The 24,100-nt window shown below is 40.4% G+C and overlaps 1 protein-coding gene across 4 annotated transcripts in view; it reads right to left on the reverse strand.

The window, feature by feature from the left end:
• Positions 1-1,122: 1,122 nt before the first annotated feature.
• Positions 1,123-24,100, reverse strand: part of POGLUT1 (protein O-glucosyltransferase 1) — a 30,949-nt gene continuing 7,971 nt past the window's right edge. Inside the window, exons 4-12 of one of the 4 annotated variants that reach the window (XR_009351120.1) lie at positions 19,965-20,100; positions 17,284-17,405; positions 11,399-11,458; positions 9,487-9,586; positions 7,267-7,325; positions 6,058-6,225; positions 3,877-3,933; positions 3,669-3,758; positions 3,278-3,414 (exon numbers count right to left, since the gene is read on the reverse strand). Coding sequence is in view for 2 of the 4 variants with exons in the window: in XM_059163981.1 (XP_059019964.1) it covers positions 3,258-3,414; positions 3,877-3,933; positions 6,058-6,225; positions 7,267-7,325; positions 9,487-9,586; positions 11,399-11,458; positions 17,284-17,405; positions 19,965-20,100 (859 nt within the window). In the remaining 2 variants the exon portion in view is untranslated. Of the gene's footprint in view, positions 3,415-3,668; positions 3,759-3,876; positions 3,934-6,057; positions 6,226-7,266; positions 7,326-9,486; positions 9,587-11,398; positions 11,459-17,283; positions 17,406-19,964; positions 20,101-24,100 lie in introns of all 4 variants that reach the window. The other 3 variants (XM_059163981.1, XR_009351121.1, XM_059163982.1) reach the window with 3 other exon arrangements.

Here is a 24,100-nt window from a genome sequence, read left to right on the forward strand (position 1 = left end):
ATTTTACCTCTATGAAGATTCCCATCTGCATTAGATGGAAATTTCTTCCTCCTCTGAACTCCAAATTCACATTGTCTGCAAGAGTAACTGGCCTTATGATTAAGGCATCATGTCACTTTAATCACATTCTGCCTGTGATGCCTCTCATATTGTTTTTTACTTTATCATCTCAACTACAGAGTCCCTTGAGGTTAGGGAGCCTGTTGTAAACTTTTTTTCTTTTAATCTCCCACTGTTTGTGCATAGTAGATGCTCAAAAAGTATTTGATAAATATTGAATGATTTGTCTTACTCACAGCACTTTATCTCTGGATGCAGTAGGATTATCTTAACTGATGGCATATTTAGATGAATGAGAAGATGGATTTTTGTGTACTTCTGTGTGTTCTTGTTTGTAGTCAGTGTAGGGGTCAAGGGTAGGGAATTACCTCTTTGGAGCCGAACCAAAGGAACCCATTAAACTTTTTTCTCTTGGGAAGCTCAGCCTGAGAGACAGAGTATGACAGTATCTGGAACTGCCCATAGTAGCACTCTAGAGCAGTCCAAAATTCTTATTGAGTTGTAGTTCCTGGGTTGCTCTACTTTCTATCCCTCTAGCTCTAGGAATTCTGTTTAGATTCTTTGAGATGCCCTCATATGCTTCTAATAAGTTCTTTTGCTTTAACTAGCTGGAAGTTTCTCTTCCTGGCAACTAGGAGAACCTGAATGCCACAATAAAGTAAGGTGAGACACTAATGATGTCATACAGAGGATACCCTCCAGATAAAGAAAGGAAAAGCATTACTTGTGTTACCCATGTATCCCACTTATTCAAATAAACTATTCTTTTTTCTAAGAAAAGTATGCCCTTTAGCACTCTGAGGAGGAAAGGTGATGTGGGACCCAGCCATGTTTTTTATTTTTTGTTTTTAAGATTTTATTTATTCATTTATTTTGCAGGGGTGGGCAGTGCTTAGGGAGAAGGAGAGGCAGAGAATCTCAAGCAGACTCCACACTAAGTGTGGACTCAATCTCAGACCATAAGATCATGACCTGAGCAGAAACCGAGAGTCAGATGCTCAACTGAATGAGCCACTCGGGCACCCCAAGACCTAGCCAGCATTAACAACAGACAACAACATGTTTCAAAAGCCATGGGGATAAAAATTATTTTCAAATTTTCAAAAACATACATACATTTTTCTTATTATTACACACCATCCTCACACCACCTACACTGAGGTAAACAGAGAAGTATAAAATCTGAATAACATTTCCTGAATTTAAATACAAAGATGCCCTTATTGACTATTCAAAGAGCAGATAAGAATCTGCATTGCTCCAACTCTTACAGTCTTGTCTAGACCCCCTTAGGAGCCAATGGCTAGTCTACCTGTAAATAGGATCTAGTCAAGTCAACTGCCTTCATCCATCCATCCATCCACCCACCCATTCATTCTTCCAATAATTCTTTGTATCTACTGTGCGAGGCACTGTACTGGATAATAGAGACATCAAGATGAGTAAAACATGATTTCCTACCCATCAAGAAGCCCCCAGAACAGAAACAGAAATAGTCAAATAATTACAGTGCGATGTGATGTTATAAAACAGGCATGAGCAAAGTTTTATGATAGCCCCTAATTGCCCAGAGGAATGAAAGAAAAGATTCAGAGATGGGATGCTTGAACTGGGACTTGAAGCAAAATGGGAAATTCCCAGGGAAATGCAGTTTCAGCTCCTAATCCAAAGGACAGAAAATTGTTTTTAGTTTTATGACAGGAAAATTAAAACACAGAGAGAAAGAGAACATCTACTGGCCTCCTACTGACAAGGCAAAACTACAGTACAACTCAGAAATCCAGACTGCTTATCGCTAGACTTCTAGCATCTAAAGACATGGTCCCCATGAATTTTTAATACTTGGAAACAAAACATCCAACTTTAAATGTCTCCCTTATTTTATGCAATGCTCTTACCAAGGATAGTCATCTCCTCTAAGAAAGTCCTCAGACTTAAACTTTTGTGGAAGGAAGTTTAAAAAGCCAAATACATTTCTCACTAATGGAATAAAATCCCTGATTTTATATGACTGAACCTCACGTCTATTAATTTTGAAACCAACTAATACTGAACAGTTCTTAAGCAAAGGAAGAGTTGATTTCAATGTGGAAAAGTTGGCTTAAGGGACAAGGGTGGTTCTGAGTAACCAGACACTGTGGGTTTTCATCCAAAAAGTTTTCTTCATTTTTAACTAAGTTAGAAAGAGCATCCTGAGAGATTAAACTACTACCCAAATATGTCTTTCAAAAAGGGAGGAAAGGGGAAAGGAGGTACTGAAATATCTCTGACATAAGTTATGTGCTCAAGTTGGACGGTCTCAACTCCCAATGTAACATTTCATAGGTGGAGACTCCTTGAGGTCCCTGCACACCTTTGAGGATATGGACTGCTGCCAATCTAAAGAGGAAAAAATATTAAGGGTGTGCAAGGAGTGAAGAAGAGCTGCTGTTCTATGCACAGCTTCATTAAAGAGGACTACTTCCTAAATTTATTAAGAGGCTTTTGTCTTTTTTTTTTTTTTAAATAGAGAAACATGTGTGTGAAGGCACAGAAGGGGAAAACTTGATCCAATTGCAATAATTACTCATATAATTGGCCCCTTTCTCTGTAGCATTATATAAACCTCCTGAGTACCAAAAAGCTTATGGTTTTACAAGAGAACTGCCCCATCATTGCATGGTACAACTACTGCTTCCTTAGACCTTTCAAGAAATGATCCCCAGGTGTTTTTCACAAACCCTATAAGACCTCCTACATTAAAATACAATGACAGAGATCAAATCTAGAATAACTGCAGAACTGCGGTGGTGATGGGTTGTACTAGTGCCAAATGATTAATTTTTCTGTTCCAAATAAGGGGACAAAGTATCATCCCACAGATGCAGTCAGTTTCACAGTGATGAACATACACGTATGGATATCTGTAGGCACAAGCTGGGATTGGTCTTAAGAAAATAAAAAGTAGAATTGGGTTCAAAACCCACGTCTCATGATTCCTCGTCCTTATTCAGCCAAAGCATCGAGCTGCTTCATGTCTGTATCATACACATTTTGGATCTTTCTTGAGAGTGGCTCTGGGTGCAGCATGATAAGGAAAACCAGTTATTTGGCTTGATAACAGTATTCAAGGTAGAGGTACCACACTCACGGGAAGCTTCTCAACACGGGCTCTCTGAGGGCTGCTGCCAGGAAGGACTGTGGTCCGATGATGACTACTAGAGTTCAGTTTTCAAAATTTTGGGAATAATCTGATCATAGCCTTTCCTTCTTGTTACATTGTAAGACAGGAATTTAGAGTATTCAGTCAATAGGCTCTCCCAGTAACAGGTGACATCTTCCATCTGCAAGTGATTCATAATAAACTGGCTTCCCCTAGAAATAAGATTAACAAGAACATTTAAAGCACAGCACTTGATAGTACTAATAGCTTATATGTGGCTGCTTACCTTGTGTCAAGCACTGTTCAGAATGCTTATGCTTTATGTGAATTAAATCTTGATTCTCAGAGCCAACCCTATAGATATCCTAGCCACACATATGCACTTAGCCATAAAACTTAAATTTTTTTTCTTAAAAACAAACACATACAGAACGAATGCTCAGAAATTCTGTACTTGTTTAATTACCTCAAAGATTTCAGTCTACTTTGATAAAAGATGGGCTTGGGACATGTGAATGTGTGTCTTCCTTCTGGACAGCTTTAATTCTGATTATCTCTGTATAGTGAGGATGAAATCCAGATATTACCATGATAACAATATTCATACACCTTTAGCTGGGGCAAAATGGGGATAATAAAGTAAAATAGAAAAAGGAAAAATGAGCAGAACTTACCTTTCAGCAATTTGTTGAGCCACATCATCATTTGCTTTTACAAAATGCAACAACTCCCTAAAATTGAAAGAATTATTAGACTCTGAAATATAGACCAAACTAAGAAAGAAAGACCATATATATACTGACACAAAAATAGACAAATAGGTCAATGGAATAGAATAGAGAACCCAAAAATGGACCCACAGCTCTATGGTCAACTAATCTTCAACAAAGGAAAGAACATCCAGTGGAAAAAAGACAGTCTCTTCAACAAATGAACAGCTACATGCAGAAGAATGAAACTGGGTCACTTCCTTACACCATACACAAAAATAAATTCAAAATGGATGAAAGACCTAAATGTGAGACAGAACAGAGGCAGAGACCTCTTTGACCTCAGCTGTAACAACTTATTAAACGTGTTACTGGAGGCAAAGGAAACAAAAGCCAAAATGAATTACCGGGGACCTCATCAAGATAAAAAGCTTCTGCACAACAAAGGATACCATCAACAAAGCTAAAGGCAGACTATGGAATGGGAGAAGATATTTTCAAATGACATACCTGATAAAGGATAAATCTAAAGAATTTACCACACTCAATACCCAAAACCAAATAATCCAATTAAGAAATGGGCAGAAGACATAATTGACACTTTTCCAAAGAAGACATCCAGATGGTAACAGACACATGCAAAGATGCTCACATCACTCATCCTCAGGGAAATACAAGTCAAAACCACAATGAGATACCACCTCACACCTGTCAGAATGGCTAAAATTAACAACACAAGAAACAACAGGTGTTGGCAAGGATGTGGAGAAAGGGGGACACTCTTGCACTGTTGGTGGTAATGTAAACTGCTGCAGCCACTCTGGAAAACAGTATGGAGTTTCCTCAAAAATTTAAAAACAGAACCACCCAATATCCTAGCAATTACCCTACTAGGTATTTACCCAAAGGATACAAAAATACAGATTTGAAGGGGTACATGCCCCCTAATGTTTAAAACAGTATTATCAACGCTAGACAAACTAATGTCCATCGACTGATGAATGGATAAAGAAATTGTGGTATATATACAAAATGGAATATTATTCAGCCATCAAAAAGAATGAAATCTCGCCATTTGTCATGATGTGGATAGAGCTATAGTGTATTATGCTAAGTGAAATAAATTAGCCAGAGAAAGACAAACACCATATGGTCTCACTCATATGTGGAATTTAAGAAAGAAAAGAGATGAACATATGGGATGGGGGGAAAGTAAAAACGGAGAGAGTGAAACAAACCATAAGTGACTCTTAACAACAGAAAACAAATTGAGGGTTGACGGAGAGAGGTGCAGGGTGGATAGGCTAGATGGGTGATGGGTATTAAAGAGGGCACTTGCTGTGATGAGCACTGTGTGTTGTATGTAAGTGATGAATCATTAAATTCTACTCTAGAAACCAATATTGCACTGTATGATAACTAACAAAATTTGAATAATTTGAAAAATAAAAACAATTCCTTAAATTTGAAAAGAAGAAAGAAAGAAAGACCATAGACTGAGATCTACAATTAATCTCTAGAGAGGTAGATAATGGATTATTTCTTCTTTGAAGCAAAAAAGAAATATTTAGATATTAGAGTCTCCTCAGGACCAATACAAGGACAACAAAAGCCCACACAGGCTAAAGGCAACCTGTTGTAGATCTGGGACATACTTGAGAAAATAGAGAAATGTTCAATGATACACATCAAAAATTAGCAGTGAAGAAAAATGTCCCTTTGGTCTCCTGCTCTCACCCCCAGAAAAGGGCACTGGGCTTACCTTTCTGGCCCCCTTCCATATCTCTTCTTAGTTCCTCACATGTGAGAAAATTTGCCTCTGATTCAGTGGGATCAGTTCTCACATTGTATCTGAAAGTCCCTTTGACAATATAACATCTAATATCCCTGCCTTTAGTCTTGGAGAGATAAGAGCTTTTCTACTGCGTACCGTCTGAATGTTACATTTCATACTAGCATTAGAGAACTTTTTCAAATTAAATCTCGCTTATAGCCTAGCTGAATAGTGACACTATAAATGTAAACCAAGTGAGGAGAAAAAGCTTTCAAGGGAAAAAGTCCTCAGTAGTAAATGTCTTAAATGGCGGGGTCTAGAGGCAGACTGTGGAAATCATTAGGCACTCTGCTAAGGGGAGGGCCACTCACTGGACATTAGAGAGATCTGTTTTGATGGGGATATAATGAACCCACGGCTTCAGTTGTGGATAGAAGAATTCAAGCCACTCATCACCCACATGGAAAACAAGTGAGCCACACAGGAAGAGGTGTTTGAACCGGAAACTTGCAGCTACACCGCGAAAATTAAACAGATACCTGGGAATGAAAGAGCAAGATATACTTGATCCTACATGTCTGTTACCACAAATATGATCTTTTTCTTAACCAACTGAGCCACCCAGGCGTCCCAATATGATCTTTTTCTTGTTCCCTCCTCCCCTTCTCGCCTTTTATGACCCCTCTCCCCTCCCTTTCTAGTTCCAGTTTTCCAGAACACATCCACATGTCCCTGTGGGTTTCCTGGGGCTACTGGCTGTTCCAGGGAATGTCAGGGAGAGGGGGGAAAGGAGGATTCTTTCTCCAGACAGCTAGATAGGGCCACGAGCTGGGAGCTAGACAGAGACACTAGCCTCAGATGGAGACTGTGCCCTACACTTTCCTACAAGCTTTCCTGGGCCTAATGTCTCCCCCAAACCTTGTTTTTCCCATATGGTATTCCACCAAAAGCCTCGATTGTTCCCTGTTCCCTCTTCTTCTGAAGTCTGGAGAAGACAGTCAGGCATACGTAACCAATCTTCAAAGAAATACCCTCTGGGAAAAAGCTACCTGAGAACACTTTCTTTTCAACATTTCTTATGCACCCCTGTCTCCAACTAGAGCTGCTTCTACCCTATACTTCCCACTCTGCAGTGTAATTAGCATTTACCTCTCTGAATCCCCCTTCTTCCTCCTGACCTGGCTTTACCTGTTCACCTAATCCTTAGTCCTGGCATTGAATTATAATATTCCAGTTACATATGCTTTATTCATTTTGAAATGTAAACCCTTCTTAGCCTGATAACTACTTCATCTGATTTCAGCTCTTGCTTGGATGTGGAGAGAGGGAATCCCACCACTTTACTTACTGGCAGCAAGGTCTATGGAGGCAGGGACCATTATTATCATCGTCTCTGTGGTTCCTACAGAACCCAGCAGAGAGCCTTGTGCACCTGGCATGGTCTCAGTAAACAACAACCAAATGAATGAACAGGACTTTCATAAACCCCAGCTGGGCCCGAGTATTGAAGTTGTTCCCCCAAATGAAGCTATTCCAAATGCAACAGGGAAGCCAAGAGTCAGGAGTCCTGGAAGTCTTACTTGTATTTGCAGTGATCCACAAGATGGACATCCTTAGCAGCTGGCTTCCCCAAGGTATCCTTTAAGTAAAAAAGAAGTGATTAGTATTGAGAGTGGTAGTATTTATTGAAGACCACAGCGCAGCAAGCACTGCTGAGCATTCCAACATGACCTCATTTCAGTATCCTGAATAAACACGTTCAGAGATATTTTTATCTTATTTTATAGCTGAAGAAGCCTTGAAAAGTTGGGAGACTTGCTTGGGAGCACCAGGGCCTAAGGAGAAGAACAAGGGTTTTAACCCAGGGCCTGTCTGATTTTAGAGTTTAAGCTCCCGGGGTCATGTGGCTCCTTCTCTGAACTTAGAGGTCTTCACCTACAGCATGTTTGATGTTGTGTAAATTATACATAGAGGACGTTACAGGTGGTGGCTAGCAGGCTTGGAGGTGTAACCCACACACAGATTTCACTGGGGATGCAAAGTATTTAAAAATAAAAATTCAAACTATTGCCAACACTCACAGGTGGCAAGCTATTTCTTACAAAAATCCAGATTTCCAAGTTTCCTTATGAAAAAAAAAAAAAAAAGGAAGATCTGGTAAACTGGGTTCCTATTCCCTTGGCAGCAATGACTGGACCTTTAGTGCTCTCTCCTGCTTACTCCTGTGGCCCCAGGGTCATTTGAGTTTGAGACCCCCATCTATATTCCAGCTATCCTGCCAGACGGTAAACGTCTTTTTTTTTTTTTTTTTTAAAGATTTTATTTATTTATTTGACAGAGAGAGATCACAAGCAGGCAGAGAGGCAGGCAGAGAGAGGGGGGGAAGCAGGCTCCCCGCCGAGCAGAGAGCCCGATGCGGGACTCGATCCCAGGACCCTGAGATCATGACCTGAGCCGAAGGCAGCAGCTCAACCCACTGAGCCACCCAGGCGCCCCAGACGGTAAACGTCTTAATGAAAGAAATAAGTCTGGTTTGCTTTCTCAGGTTCCCACAGTAGAGGCTGTGCTGAATGGATACCTTTTTCATATTCTTGTTTTTCAACATAGGTTCTTAAACTTTGGTCCCGTTTGATTAACACTATCAAATAGTACATCTCAGATATGCTTAGTTGTCCCACAAGAAGTTTAAAACTGTTTTCTTATCATCCTCATGTGGTACATGGAAATTTCCAATGAGGACATTTAGGATTTAAAGTTCTTTCAACAAGGCAAGAAGTCATAGATTTAAAAGGACAAAGATAAACTCCAATCTGACTGTCTCCACCTTACAATTCACCTCCCTGAATCCCCCCACCTCCTCCTCCCAACCTGATTTTACCTGTTCACCTAATCCTTAGTCCTGGCATTGAATTATAATATTTCAATTACATATGCTTTATTAATTTTGAAATGTAAACCCTATTTTCAAACAAATGAAGATGCCTGGACTGCATCCCAGAGACCTCTCTGATTGGATTCTACTGTCAGAGTTGAGAACCACTGGTTTAAACCAGGGGTTGGGGGCGCCTGGGTGGCTCAGTGGGTTAAGCCTCTGCCTTCGGCTCAGGTCATGATCCCAGGACCCTGGGATCGAGCCCCACATCGGGCTCTCTGCTCAGCAGGGAGCCTGCTTCCCTCTCTCTCTCTCTCTGCATGCCTCTCCATCTACTTGTGATTTCTCTCTGTCAAGTAAATAAATAAACCAGGGGTTGGCAAACACAGGCCAGATCTGGACCACTGCTTATTTTTGTATACAACCTCTAAACTAAGGATATTTTACATTTTAAGTGCTTGAAAAATATCCAAAGAATATTTATGACATGTAGAAATTACATGAAATTCAAATTTCTGTGCCATAAATAAAGTTTTATTGGAACACAGCCAGGCTCATTCATTTACATATTGTCTCTGACTACCTTCACCTGTGATGGCAGAGTTAAGAAACTACAACAAGCCCATTCAATCCACAAAGCCTAAAATATTCACCATCTGGCCCTTTGCATAAAAAGTTGGTGTCCTCTGGTTTAAACCTTCAAAGTGGTAAAAAACAAAACAAAAACACTACTCATAATACGGCCCAGAAAAGCAACATGAGTTTGAAAAAATAATAATTTACATATATACTAATACTGGTTTGTGGAACTTTCTCTACATTCATCTACCACTGAAAGGAAACCTAATCTGGAATTCTACCCAGGTGGCAATGTTCTTCGAATGAGAATGTTCACTGCTCTGGTTCTATTGAGATGACTGGTGATTACTTTCATAGATTTCCAGGCCTGGTTTTTGGTATATTCTGCGTCAACAAGCTTTGGATTTTTCCGAGATAGAAGAATGAGAGGATCTCGTTCTGGACTTGTCCTGTAAAAAGAGACATGTGACATAAAACAGTGTGTCCCACACTGGAATACTCTTCCCAATCTCTGAAAGGTAAGCAATGCAATTACCATACACAGAGATGGATAACTTATTGGCTATTTTAACAGCAGAGGAGGGGGTTACTGGGCCCTATGGCATATAGTTGTTCCTGGCTATTCTCTACTTTACCCTTCAGGGACAGAGAATATTGGGCCCTTTTTTGCTTGCATCTAATCTTTAAGATTATGTTGTTCTGGTCACTACAGACATATCCCAGGGAATGAGTTTCCTTTTAGCAGGGTTCATGAAACCTCTATAGTCATTAGTATGCACAGGTCTGTGACTAGCGTGATCACCCCTCCCACAAATAGCTACATGACTTTTGTTGTCTGTGTTCCGTATGGTCCAACACAATATTTAAATTAAAAAGAAAACTGAAGGGGTCCCTGGGTGGCTCAGTGGGTTAATCCTCTGCCTTCACCCAGGTCATGACCTCAGGGTCCTGGGATCAAGCCCCACGTCAGGCTCTCTGCTCAGCGGGGAGCCTGCTTCCCCCTTCTCTCTATGCCTGTCTCTCTGCCTATCTATGATCTCTGTCTGTCAAATAAATAAATAAAATATTAAAAAAGAAAAGAAAAGAAAAGAAAACTGAAGGGCTTAAAAACCTGAAGATTATATGTAGAAAAAGTCCTAGCTATGGTGCAAGTTACAGATGGTCTTGACATTTGAGGGGTCCTAGAGTTCCTGTGGACCACTCTCTAGAAAAGTGTCCATATCCCCATATAATTTATAGGCAGTCCTAGAACTGTTCAAGCCCACATAAAGTCCCAAGTTAAGAAGCTGTGATCTCAAGATCTGAGAATCAGAGAAGTTGATAAGGACCAGTGAACAGTGGCTGCTGGGCCCGTCTGCATTCTCAAGTTCACTGCCCAAGTAAATAGAAGGTGTGATCTCCAAGAAAGACTGACCGGGAAATCAACAAAACCTGTCTCCTTGTTGTGTTCATGTATACAGGAGAGATTCATCATGTATCTGCATGCTAGGTACTGTTCTTGGCACTGGAGATGCAGGTCTGAGCAACATGGAGAGGGTGCTTGCCCAGCATTTCTCTCTCCCTCCTCCTCCCTTTCTTCCCTGCTTCTGTTTCCATTTCCACCAGTCTCAGTCGGTGCTTTCCACCACTATTTAGCAGCCCCATGGCCTCATGAGAAAGGAGAACTGGTGACGGTTCCTGCTCTGCCATTACCTAGCAGAGTGACTAGCAGAGGGCCAGGTCAGAAGCTCCCTATAGAAAATTATAATCTCTGAGGCAAGAGGACAACTCAGCTGTTCTCTTCAGCATGTACTTGATGCCCAACACACTCAGGGCACTCTGTTAATACCTGTTGAATGACTAGATAAATGAACTTTACTTCTTTCAATTTCAGTTCAATTAAGAGTGACTTAGGCAAGAGGCACTTGGGTGGCTCAGTCAGTTAAGCATTGATTTGGGCTCAAGTTAGGATCTCAGGTTCTGAGATCAAGTCCTGAGTCAGGCTCCTTGCTGGGCATGGAGACTTAATATTCTCTTCCTCTCCCTCTGCCTACCCCCTCTCCCCAGCTGGAATGCATGTGTGCTCTCTCTTTTAAAAAAAAAAAAAAAAAAAAAAAGGTGATTTGGGCAAATTATCTGAGTTCTTCTCTCATCTAAAATTCTATGATTCTACATTTACTTTTTAGCTATCCTAGCTTTCTCCTTGAACTACAGTTCTTCACACCTTCAAAATTACTTGTATCTTACAAATATCTTTGTAAAGTATCAGAAAATACAGTCACCTTGATCCTCGGAAATATGCTGTAGAATTTTTCTTTTTCCATGGCCACTGTGCTGCTGACCTAAAATTAGATTTCAATTAGTTTCTGTTTTTCTCTTAACTATATGAGGATGTGTTTTAACCATTTCTGAAGATTAGTTCAGAACTTTACATTTTCAATGAAGTCTGACCCAGGCTCTCAAAAGAAAAAGTCCTCAGTGACAGTTTATTACCCTTTGTTGTTACTTCACTCCTTTGGAGATGCTAGCCAACAATCCATACCTCCATTAATAAATTAACAACACTGAAAGAGAAGTTCCCAGGGCACCTGGGTAGCTCAGTCAGTTAAGAATCTGACTCTTGATTTCAGCTCAGGTCATGATCTCAGAGTCCAAAGACCGAGACTCACATCAGGCTCACACTCAGTGGGAAGTTGGCTTGAGATTCTCACTCTCCCTCTGCCTCACTCCCACTCAGGCACCTGCACATGCATTCTCTCTCTAAATAAACAAAATCTAAAAAAAAAAAAAAAAAAAAAAAAAAAAAAAAAAAACAAACCAAACAAACCAAAACTCCTAAGTTCTAAATGACATGTTTAGGGCCGTTAAATGCATTACAGTGAGGATTTCTTCTCTACTTTAACTAGAGTGCTGCTATTGATAAATTTAACAGGCAAAGAGAATTGCAGAAAATATCAGAAACTGAATTAAAGGCAAGAAAGCAAATCACTCCTGGACTTCAGTGTTTGGAGGCACATGCAGTATCACTAGAAATCTGCCTGTTGTTCCAAAGCATCCTGGTACTCTTGAGACTGTACGAAGTGCTCCATCGAAGTCCCTGAAACTCAGTCTCAGTACACATTACCGTGACCAGCTTTCCTGGCTGAAACTGCTAGCTCACGGATGCATCATTCTTAACTTCCTTCGTAGGAACCCTGCACAGAAGTTGCCCAGTGTCTTCCCTGAAAAAGGTGGGGAAGGGCTGAACTGGAGTTAATAAGAGATTGGTGGGCTACTTACCATAACAAAGAGACTCAGGATATAAACTTGTTAGGTAGAGATACTTTTAGATACATAAATGTCACATTATTCATTTTCTCTCAGCTGAGAGCATTGCTCATTTTCCTGGCCTATCTTACAGCTTTCTCTTGCTGGACCATCTTTACCCGGTTCTCCAAGCCAAGGCCAGAATGATCTATCCTGTGCTTCATATGCCCTCCCCCCACAACAGAAACACCATAATTCTGGGTTATTTTTGTTTTGTGAGATTTTTTTTTTTTAGTGGAAAAAAAGGATATATCCTCATCATAGAAAATTCTAAAGGAAAAGCATAATGTAAAAGTGAAAAAAAAAAATCATCTTGAACCTTCCCAATCCCACTTTTAGCAATTTAACGTTTTCACAAAGAATTTCGTTCCTGGGGTGCCTGGGTGGCTCAGTCATTATGTCTGCCTTCAGCTCAGGTCACAATCCCAGGGTTTTGGGATTGAGCTCCGCATCAGGTTCCCTGCTCGGTGGGAAGCCAGCTTCTCCCTCTTCCACTCCCCCTACTTGTATTCCCTCTCTCACTGTCAATTTTTCTGTCAAATAATTAAATAAAATCTTAAAAAAAAAAAAAAAAAAGAATTTCCTTCCAATCATTTCTCTATATCAGCAGTTCTCAACTGGTGGTGATTTTGCCCCTTTCTCCCAGAAGACATTTGGCCACAACCACAGACATTTTTGATTGTCACTACTGGGGGACTGCTAGTGGCATTCGGTAGACCAAGGATGCTAAATACCCTGCACTGCACAGGGAAGCCCCCTGCAACAAAGAATAATCCAACCCCAATTTCTCAAACCAATATTGAGAAACCTTGCTCTACATAACAGAGATCCTATATATACATATATATGCTCATTCTCACAACCTCTTGAGGTGGGTTTTATTATCCATATTTTACAGTTGAGGTTCTTGAAAGGCTAAGTAGCCCAGAGTCACACAGCTCATAAGATCCAGAGTTTGAACCCAGAGTCCCTTTACTTCATATTCATGTACAATATTCCATTTTACAACCATGTCATAATTCACTTCATTACTTATTCATGGGCTTTTAAGAAGTTTCCAACCTTCTGCTTTAAGAAACAACACTGTAGGGACACCTGGGTGGCTCAGTTGGTTAAGCAACTGCTTTTGGCTCGGGTTATGATCCCGGCGTCCTGGGATAGAGTCCCACATCGGGCTCCTTGCTTGGCAGGGAGCCTGCTTCTCCCTCTGCCTCTGCCTGCCATTCTGTCTGCCTGTGCTTTCTCTCTCCCCCCCTCTCTCTGATAAATAAATAAAATCTTAAAAAAAAAAAAAAAGAAAGAAAGAAAGAAACAACACTGTAGTGACAATCTTCGTGTACATATCTTTACATACATACTTGTCTAATTAACTCTTTGGGATAAATTCTAGAAGTGAAATGGCTGGGTCAAAGACATAAACATTTTATATTTTGATATATGTTGCCAAACTACCTAACAAAAAAGTATCAATTTACACTGAAATTTTGAGTATAAATGTCCTTAGTCCCTGGGAAAGCTGCATTTAATATACACAGACTTTGTGCCATTTCTGTTTTCTCTCTCCATCATTCTTTCTACCCACCTACCTACCCCTCAAAAGACCTAGGTTGGGACTTTTTTCCCTAGGCTAGTGTTAAAAGTGGCACCCTCGTGCTGACTCAGACCTCTTTTATTACCACCCTGTGACAGTACAGACAGAAATCTTTAACTCTACAGAAACATGGAACTCTTCTACAGAGTAAAAAGTCAGTCAGTGGGGACAAACTCCCAAAAGGCTAGGAAAATAGAAAAATAGCAGGCAGGCATCAATGCAGATAAACTAGCAGATTATTAAAGTTTCACATTAAGAAATGAAATCACAGGGCACCTGGGTGGCTCAGCGGGTTGAGCCTCTGTCTCCGGTGCGGGTCATGGTCTCAGGGTCCTGGGATCAAGCCCAGCATCGGGCTCTCTGCTCGGCAGGGAGCCTGCTTCCCCCTCTCTCTCTCTGCCTGCCTCTCTCTGCCTACCTGTGATCTCTCTCTGTCAAATAAATAAATAAAATCTTAAAAAAAGAAAAAAAAAGAAATGAAATCACAGGGCTAGGGCTTCTGAATGGAAGGCTTTAAAAAATAAAATTGTAATTCTATGATCATACTTTTTAAAAAGATTTTATTTATTTGAGAGAGAGAGCATGGGAGAGGGGAGGGAAGGGCAGAGGAGAGGGAGAAACAGACTCTCCACTGAGCAGGGGACCTGATTCAGGGCTTGATTTGAGGACCCTGAGATCATGACCTGAGCTGAAGGCAGATGCTTAACGCACTGAGCCACCCAGACACTCCATAAATAAATTCAAATGAAGAAAAGAGGGGAAGATACCAAAAGCTTAGATTTTAAAACAATCTATCTCTCTAAAAACTTCTTTATAGTTTACAAGGTAGGGGGAGGGCACAGCAACTACACAGTGGAGGAATTGCAACACCTTGACCAGGCGATCAAAATTAACATCTCCAAAGAGGCCTGGATGGACGCAAATCACTTAGGTAAGTCATCAGGCCAGGGTGCAAGAGCCAAATCTAATAGTGAGAAAACAGACAAAACCAAATTGAAGAACATTCTATAAAATGTATAGCCTGCATTCTTCAAAATGTGAATGCTATGAAGGAGAAAGACAGACTGAGGAGCTGTTCAAGATCACAGGAGACTAAATAGACGTGACCACTAAACGCAACACATGAGCCTGGATTGTATCCTGTACTGGAGGCAGAATGAGCCACACCAGATACTACTGGCATAACTAAATGTTGTGCCAATATTGTTTCCTGAATTTGATCATTGCAGCATTGTTATAAAAGAGAATATTCTCGCTCTTAGGAAATACACACTAACATATTAAGATGTACAGAGTCATAAGGTGCACAACATACCTGAAATAGTCCAGAAAAGAACAAATTGTACATGTATTACGTATGTAGCCTAAAAGTCTATCATAGAAAATAATGAGGTAAATTATTACCCACACAATGGAATATCATGCAACTGATAAAAATAATAAGGTTGTTTCATATGTACTAACATGGAAAGATTTCTAAGACACACTGACTAGTTGGCGGGAAAGTTGCCAACGTCAGACATACATGTTTACAACCATGTATAGGTTTCATATCAGAAAAAAGCTTGCTTTTAAAGAATTAAGAAACAAAGTAGAGAGCGCCTGTCTGGCTCAGTTGGAAAGATCAGCATTCAAACTCAGATGATCTGTTTCAAGAGCCGTGAGAGTCTGACTCTTGATTCTGGGTCAAGTCATATCTCAGGGTTGTGAGACTGAGCACCTTGTCAGGCTCCACACTCAGCACAAAGCTTGCTTAAGAGTCTCTCCCCCTCCTTCTGCCCCTCCCTCAAGCTCACGCTCTCTCACTCTCTCTTATTAAAAAAAAAAAAAAAGAAAAAAGTAGATGTATAGCAGGTCAAAAAAGAGCTACAAAAAGGAAGAATGTGAAGGGTATTTGCAACTACCTGAAAAAGAAAAAAGGATTAGACAATTAAGACCAAGAATAACTTAAAGAAAAACTGGTTAAAGGCCTTATTACTTTTCCCTTTCAAAATTTGTCATTCAAAACCAAAATCTACATAGGAAATGATGGCCTCAATGTCTGGAGAGCACGCGTAAGATTAACTGGTAGTGCAGACACCTGGACTTCAGGCCTAGATTGGTTCCTGACCTTAACAATCTACTCAATCTCTCTGGGTCTTCCTTCCCTCATCTCTGAAATAAAGAGTTGAAAAGGACAATTTCCAGTTCTAGTTCTATGAAGTATGAGACCACAGTATCTTAAAAAATAATTTTGGGAGCTCCTGGGTGGCTCGGTCGATTAAGCATCTGATTTTGGCTCAGGTCATGATCTCAGGTCCTGGGATCAAGGCCCCACAATGAGCTCCATGCTCAGAGGGGAGGCTGCTTGTCCCTTTCCCTCTCCCTTTGCCCTTCTCCCCCAGCCCATGTGTGTGCATGAGTACACGCACTCTGTCAAATAAATAAATAAAATCTTTTTAAAAATTAATTTTCAAAATACACCTACTGAATAACAGACTCATTTTTTTTACCTGATGGCTCTACTTGCCACTGAAGACGGCAGCCCTACCTGTTTCTCAGGACTCCAGCCTCACCTTTGACTCTCCAGCCACAGGTGACAGATATTTGTGGAAATAAAGTTGAATTAAATTTTTGCTTTCCCAATACTTGAGAAAGACCTATAATGACTGTATTTCTAGAAGTATGCTTATGAGGTACTGATGTTGATTGAATCGTTAATGCAAAATGTAGCCAGGTAAGAAATACCTACAGTTTGGATGACCCAGACAATCTAAATTCTGAAATGACAGCAGATCGATTCAACAGGCCCAGGCATGTCTCAGTCATGAATCAGGAAGATCCAGCATAAACTTGTAAGTGAGATACCTGTGGGACATCTCCACCCCCAGGACTTAGCTCTAAATTATAAAGTGCATTTATGTTCCTCCAAGTAATTCTCTATTCTCCTCCACAACATGGTCACTCATTTTTTTCTAATTATGGAAGGAATTAACTAGTATTTGGAGAATCTTAAAATACAGAAAAACTTAAAGAAGAAAAGAAAGGGCTCCTATAATCCTTTCCACAAAGGCACTTCTGACTTTAGGGTAGGTTCTTCTGCTCTTTTCCTATGGATATGTAAGTATGTTATACACATATAAAATTGCTTATGCTAGAAGAAATTTTTTAGTTTTGTTTTGTTTTTACTTAAAAGTTAGTCATTTTAAAGTAAATAATTATGTATACCCTACTGTTTATTTCAAGAAGACCCACAAAGAAGGACCAAAAAAACCTCTCTAAAGGACCTACCTTACCAGATCTTCCCTGAAGAGGTCCCACCGTCCAAGACCTGTAGGATAAATTGGCCAAACAGCGGGTCCCCCTTCCCAAAATGTCCAAGCAGGATACATGATATCATGGTACTCTGATGTCTTCAACAAAAACAGAAAGGGTTTCGAAATCAGTCTCAGACAGCGAAGAAGCAAACTACCGTCATGCTACAGGATCTGGACAGAAGTCTTGATCTAGTATTAACAGTGCCATACATCTACTTTCCCTGGTCTGCCAAGTCTACACTCTAGATATTAAAAGGCAAAAATGACCATGGGTTAAAATTCATGGGCTCACTAATCCCAGAATTTGAAATCTCATTGAAAGTCAATTTTTCTAATTACCCAAAGTTCTGTTTTTCTAGAGGACATTATTATACTGTTAGGGTTTTTAGTTTAAGGGAAATGAAACACCTAACTCTGAATGATCATATAAATCTCTCATCTTTTAGTGGCTATTACACTTATAGTGTATACTGTATTACCAGTTCCTGATTATTTCCTAAGTGGGTCTTTTGAGAACAAGAATCACAATGCGATGGTTAAGAGCATGGGCTCTTGAAACAGAACATCTGAGTTTGAATGCTGATCCTACCTCTTTCCAACTCCAGGCAAATTTTTCTATGCCTCAGTTTCCTTTTCTTTATGACAGGAGAAATAATAATACCAATAATGTTATGTATCTAATGGGCTTATTTTGAATATTAAATGAGTTAGTACATGTGAAAAGCTTAGACCAGTGTTTGGAACATGGTAAGTACTCGGTAAGTGTTAATTAGTATTACCTAATACTGTGGTACTGTGGAACTCACACTAGTTGGTCAATAAATTCTTGGTTATTTGTTGGTCAGGGCCAGAAGTGCTGATGGGCAGGATGGGGGAAAGGGATATCATCCCACATCTTTCAAAAAAAGTTTAAAACCATTTGTTCCCCTTTTTGTGGTTAATTCTATTAAACTTCTGGCCACTGATAGATCTCTATCTCTTCATTTTCTTCACTGGGATTACACATGCAATATGATGTTCACATATTCTCAAATACTTTTAAAAAATGATATGTGATTCATCAAGCAGCTAAGATGTAACAGCTGCTCAACAGAAGTGGAACAATTCCTAAAAGGCTAAAGACTAAATTCCCTCTCTAGAGACTAGGAGTCATTGGTTAAGAAAAAAGAGAGGAGGGGCCCCTGGGGGGCTCAGTGGGTTAAGCCTCTGCCTTTGGCTCAGGTCATGATCTCAGGGTCATGGGATCGAGCCCCGCATTGGACTCTCTGCTCAGTGGGGAGCCTGCTCTTCCTCCTTTCTCTCTCTACCTGCCTCTCTGCCTACTTGTGATCTCTGTCAAATAAATAAATAAAATCTTAAAAAAAAAAAAGAAAAGGGGCGCCTGGGTGGCTCAGTGGGTTGAGCCTCTGCCTTCGACTCAGGTCATGATCTCAGGGTCCTGGGATCAAGCCCCACATCGGGCTCTCTGCTCGGCAGGGAGCCTGCTTCCTCCTCTCTCTATGCCTGGCTCTCTGCCTACCTGTGATCTCTCTCTCTCTGTCAAATAAATAAATAAAATATTAAAAAAAAAAAAAAGAGAGGAGATGAAAAGAAAGTTAGTATACTGATGGTCATACTTTACCATCCACCAAAACAACAAATAAATGACAAAAATAAATTCCTTATTGACGTACATGAGGTCCTCTATCTGTTCTTCTGGAAGGGTTTTATGATAAATGAGACCAAGCACTTTTGAGAAATGAGGCTAAACCATGGGAAATGCAACACCAGTGTGGCCTCAGCTCACTTGCAACACAGGAAATAAACAAGTCTAGAGAGAAAGTAAACTGCGATAAAGAAAAAGTAAGGATAAAATGTCCCTCTTTGGAAAAACCAAATCAGAGATGGTGTTCCTTTTCTCAAAGTCCATAGGGTTTTCCTAAGCCCCCTCTTTCCCCATAGAATCTTCCATCCATTCTCTTTGAGGCTGCCCCCACCAAATGTGTTCATGCCCAGTCTCTAAAGAACCATCCCTGACAATACATATTTGCAAGAACCAGAACACTGAGAAGATATTAACTGTCCCAAGTTCTTTAAGTCCATAGGTGTGAGCTAGTACACGTATTCCTCCATAACTAGATGGGAAGATGACCCTCTCACATACCCCTCTTGGATATCCAGGCCTATCCCTTCAACATAGTGCTTAGGCACAAACTGGGTGGAGTTATCTATCACCTTCAGTTTCACTGTTAGCCATGTTGAGCCCCTGGGATAGACTGACAGGACAGACAGGACTACATATATGGGAGCTCAATAAATATTTTTTGCATAAAGATGTTCCCTAACTCCAAGCCCATGAGGTCTCTTAAGTCACTTTCTCCCATGCTCTGTAGGATCTCTGAACCTTGCCCTCAATGTCCTATTGGTTCTTCAGGCCTCCATCATTCCCTACCCTTCATCCTTAGCCCTGTAGATACTTAAGCAATCTTACTCACATTACCCAACTACTCGGTTTTATTGCTCAGCTACTGTGAAGCTAAGGACAGAGACCAATTCTTGGAACCCAGGTCTCGTCCTCACCACTACCCATCAGACTCTTGTCACAGGACAATCATCTCCTACTTATACTCTAGAGGACCACCCTCCACCTCCCCATACGGCTCTACCTATACTTACCTTACTGAAGGAGAAGACTGGAATGGCAGGCTCCATCCATTTAGGAACCTGAGGATAATCTCGTACATTAATCACCATTTCCATGTCCGGAAGCCGCCCAATAACTTCCAAAATAAAGTGTTCAACACCACTACACCTGCCAACCAGAAATACCACAAATTTACCATACTAGTGCCTACTATAGAAAAAAACGGGGTCCCATTCCCACCGTGAAAGCCAGTGTTCAGATCATTGGCCTACTGCAAAGTTTCCCAAAAGCAATGCTTCTAAAAAGACTTTTTGGGCGCCTGGGTGGCTCAGTGGTTTAAGCCGCTGCCTTCAGCTCAGGTCATGATCTCGGGGTCCTGGGATCGAGTCCCACATCGGGCTCTCTGCTCAGCAGGGATCCTGCTTCCTCCTCTCTCTCTCTGCCTACTTGTGATCTCTCTCTCTGTCAAATAAATAAATAAAATCTTAAAAAAAAAAAAAAAGACTTTTTCTACTCTTCTATATTCTGCAAGTTCTTTCCTAGCTAACCTGCTCCAGCTTACAATACCTAATGAAATTTTCCAACTAGATCATAAGTTTGGAGGATGTATTATTGGTACTCCCACCACCTCTCCTCTATACATTCCTATTTTTTTTTAACTTTGCTTTTCGTTTAATTAGTAAGCAAGATACAAATTTTGATAGAAGCTGGAAAAAGCTGGTTTTCTAATAGTGTCCCTTGGGCTTTGCATCTCACAAAGATTCTTTTTTATTTCCACCATAATTAAGTCTCATAATTTAGGAGGAAAGATAGGAAAACTTTTATTGCCTTCAACTTGAGTACAGAACACTATCAAAATCAAGTTTTGCAAAAAAATAAAAATTAAAATTTTAAAAAATCAGTTTTGCAAGCCAGAAAAGGAGAGTTATGTACACAATATGTTTATACTATACTAGGGTCTATTAAGTGTTCAACAATAGTGTTTTGTCTAAAAATGCAACATATATATCTTAATTAAAGATACTTTATTGCTAAAAAATGCTAACAATCATCTGAGCTTTCAGAGACTTGAAATACTGATCACAGATCATCATAACAAATATAATAATAAAATTTTAAATACGGAAAGAATCAGCAAAATGTGACACAGAAACATGAAGTGAACAAATGCTGTCAGAAAAATAGCACCAATAGATTTGTTTTATGCAGGGTTGCCACAAAACTTCAATTTGTTAAAAGAAAGAAAGAAACAAAGAAAGAAGTGCAATATCTGCAAAAATGTAATAAAAGTGAAACAATAGAACAAGGTATGCCTATATAGCTTTCTGGTTAGACGCTCTGGGAATCCTCAGGGGATTTCTGGAAAGAGAGGATACACTAGCAGCTCAGGTCTTCTGCCCCATTGTTTGAAGTTCTGACTAGCACTATCTTGGGGGGAGCATTCCAAGGTTCAGCCAAAAATTTCCAGCAGCATAGAAATGACTGATTTAAAATACTGATTTATATATAGAGAGGTTACTGCAAAAAGTATCAGTGACTCAAAAACAAAGAAAAGATGCTCAACTGTTACACCCAAGTTTTCACGTCTGAGAGACCACCAAAGAGCCAACACTGATGCAATCACACGACGGTTTATTTGACAAGTTTAAGCTTGGGCCCAAGTACACCCGACACAGCGGAGTAGGGACTTGGATCCTGAACCAGATTATAGTCAGAGTTTTTAAAGGCAGAGTAGGGGTAGACTTGGTGGGTGAGGACAAAGGGGATATTCAGAAGGGCTATCAGGGTAAAGAAGACTGTCAGGATATTGGAGGCCTGGTTATTATCAAGCCAAGGCCGTTTTTTCCTCTAATGAGGCACTGACATGAAGACAATTGGGAGTTTCCTGGTGGAATGTCACATTCCTCCTATCAAGCGTCCTTGTTAGAGAGATTTAGGTTAAGAAGAAATTTAACTTTATTTCCATTTCCTTCCGCCTCAGCCTCCCTCAGTTTTATGGAGGGGTGGGGGACATTAAGACTTGAGGAACGGGGCGCCTGGGTGGCTCAGTGGGTTAAGCCGCTGCCTTCGGCTCAGGTCATGATCTCAGGGTCCTGGGATCGAGTCCCGCATCGGGCTCTCTGCTCAGCGGGGAGCCTGCTTCTCTCTCTCTCTCTCTCTGCCTGCCTCTCTATCTACTTGTGATTTCTCTCTGTCAAATAAATAAATAAAATCTTTAAAAAAAAAAAATAAAAAAAAAAGACTTGAGGAACGGAGTTATTTGCCTCTGGAAATTGGGCTATTGATATGATAGCTTCTTTGTTGTAAATCTCTAGGACATTTGTAAACCAAAGGATACTCCTGTCTGGCAGGATTGTGATCTCTGCAAGTTAACTATTTGTTTTTCTTTTAGGGCAGCCAGGGATGGCTGAGGAATGTCACACATACTGCAGAGGGGAGGAGAGCAGGTGGAGAGGGAGTGCAAGGTGCCAGCTTTTGCTTTGTCAAGATGGCTGTACTTATGTCAGGGCTACGAGGTGGGTACAGCCTTGTTTTTCTTGGCCTCCACACAACCATATTAAAGAAATGCACCAAAGGCATCTGGGTGTCTCAGTGGGTTAAGCCTCTGCCTTTAGCTCAGGTCATGATCTCAGGGTCCTGGGATCCAGGCCCACATCAGGCTCTCTACTCAGTGGGGAGCCTGCTTCCCCCTCTCCCTCTGCCTACCTCTCTGCCTACTTCTGATTTCTCTCTCTGTCAAATAAATAAATAAAACCTTAAAAAAAAAAATGCACCAAGGCCAAACTTGTAAAAAGAGAGAAAAAAATGGTGATAGCCAGGGAGTGGGGGGATGAGGGGACAAGACAGAAGGTGTTTAAGGGTACAAATTTACATCAAGTAGTAAATAAGCCCTAGAGATCTCATGCATACACGTGATTACAAACAATAGCATTGTATTATAATCAAACTTGCTAAGAGACTAGACCTTAATTATTTCAATTACTAAAAAAGAAAGGATAATTAGGTAATATGATAGAAGCATTAATAATTGCTACAATGGCAATCATATTATAATAAGTAAATATATCAAGTTCACATGTTGTATACCTTGAATTTATACAGTATTATATGTTAAATATATTTCAATTAAAAACATTAAAAAAATTATTTCAATTAAAACCAAAGTATCGCTATGACAAAAAAAAAAAGTGCTGAAGTTAGATGCTAGTCTTCCCTAATCCGATTGCAAAGATCAGAGTCCAATAATACACAGTATTGATAAGAGTATGAGGTGCATTCTGAGCATGTGATACAAGGGTCAGGTAAATGAAAAGGATGGGGGAAGGCACAACTTTGGGGTGGTGGCTGGCTCAGTCAGTAGAACATGTAACTGAACTTGGAGTTGTTGAGTTCAAGCCCCATGTTGGGTGCAGAGATTACTTAAAAGAAAAAAAAAATGGAAAAAAAAATAGAAAAGAAAAGAAAAAAGAGGCACAACTCCTTTGGAGGACAGTTTGCTTCTATTTACCAAGATTTTAAAAACACATTAATTGGCTTACTTAATCCTACTTCTAGGAATTTAGCCTGTAGATATAACTACATGAATACTCAAAGGTATAAGTACAACATTGTTTGCATCTGTTAAAATTCAAAGGGGAGTGGTGGAGAATAAAGTAAATGCCCACTGACAGAAGGCTGAATAAAGAAATCCATACAATGGATTATTTATTATGCAGTCACAAAAGAGTGAGGTGTGCCCTGTATACTCTTTTTTTAAAATTTTTATTTATTTTAATAAACATATTATGTATTTTTATCCCCAGGGGTACAGGTCTGTGATGTTCTGTATACTCTTTTTTTTTTTTTTTAAAGATTTTATTTATTTGCCAGAGATAGAGTACACACAAGCAGGCAGAGAGGTAGGCAAGGCAGCGAGAGAAGCAGGCTCCCTGCCGAGCAAGGAGCCCGATGCGGGACTCGATCCCAGGACCCCGGGATCATGACCCGAGCCGAAGGCAGCGGCCTAACCAACTGAGCCACCCAGGCATCTCTGCCCTGTATACTCTTAAGAAACAATTTCAAATCTACTGTTCTATGGGCGCCTGGGTGGCTCAGTGGGTTAAGCCGCTGCCTTCGGCTCAGGTCATGATCTCAGGGTCCTGGGATCGAGTCCCGCATCGGGCTCTCT

This window comes from Mustela lutreola, chromosome 2 (genome assembly GCF_030435805.1).
Source record: "Mustela lutreola isolate mMusLut2 chromosome 2, mMusLut2.pri, whole genome shotgun sequence".
Taxonomy (NCBI): domain Eukaryota; kingdom Metazoa; phylum Chordata; class Mammalia; order Carnivora; family Mustelidae; genus Mustela; species Mustela lutreola.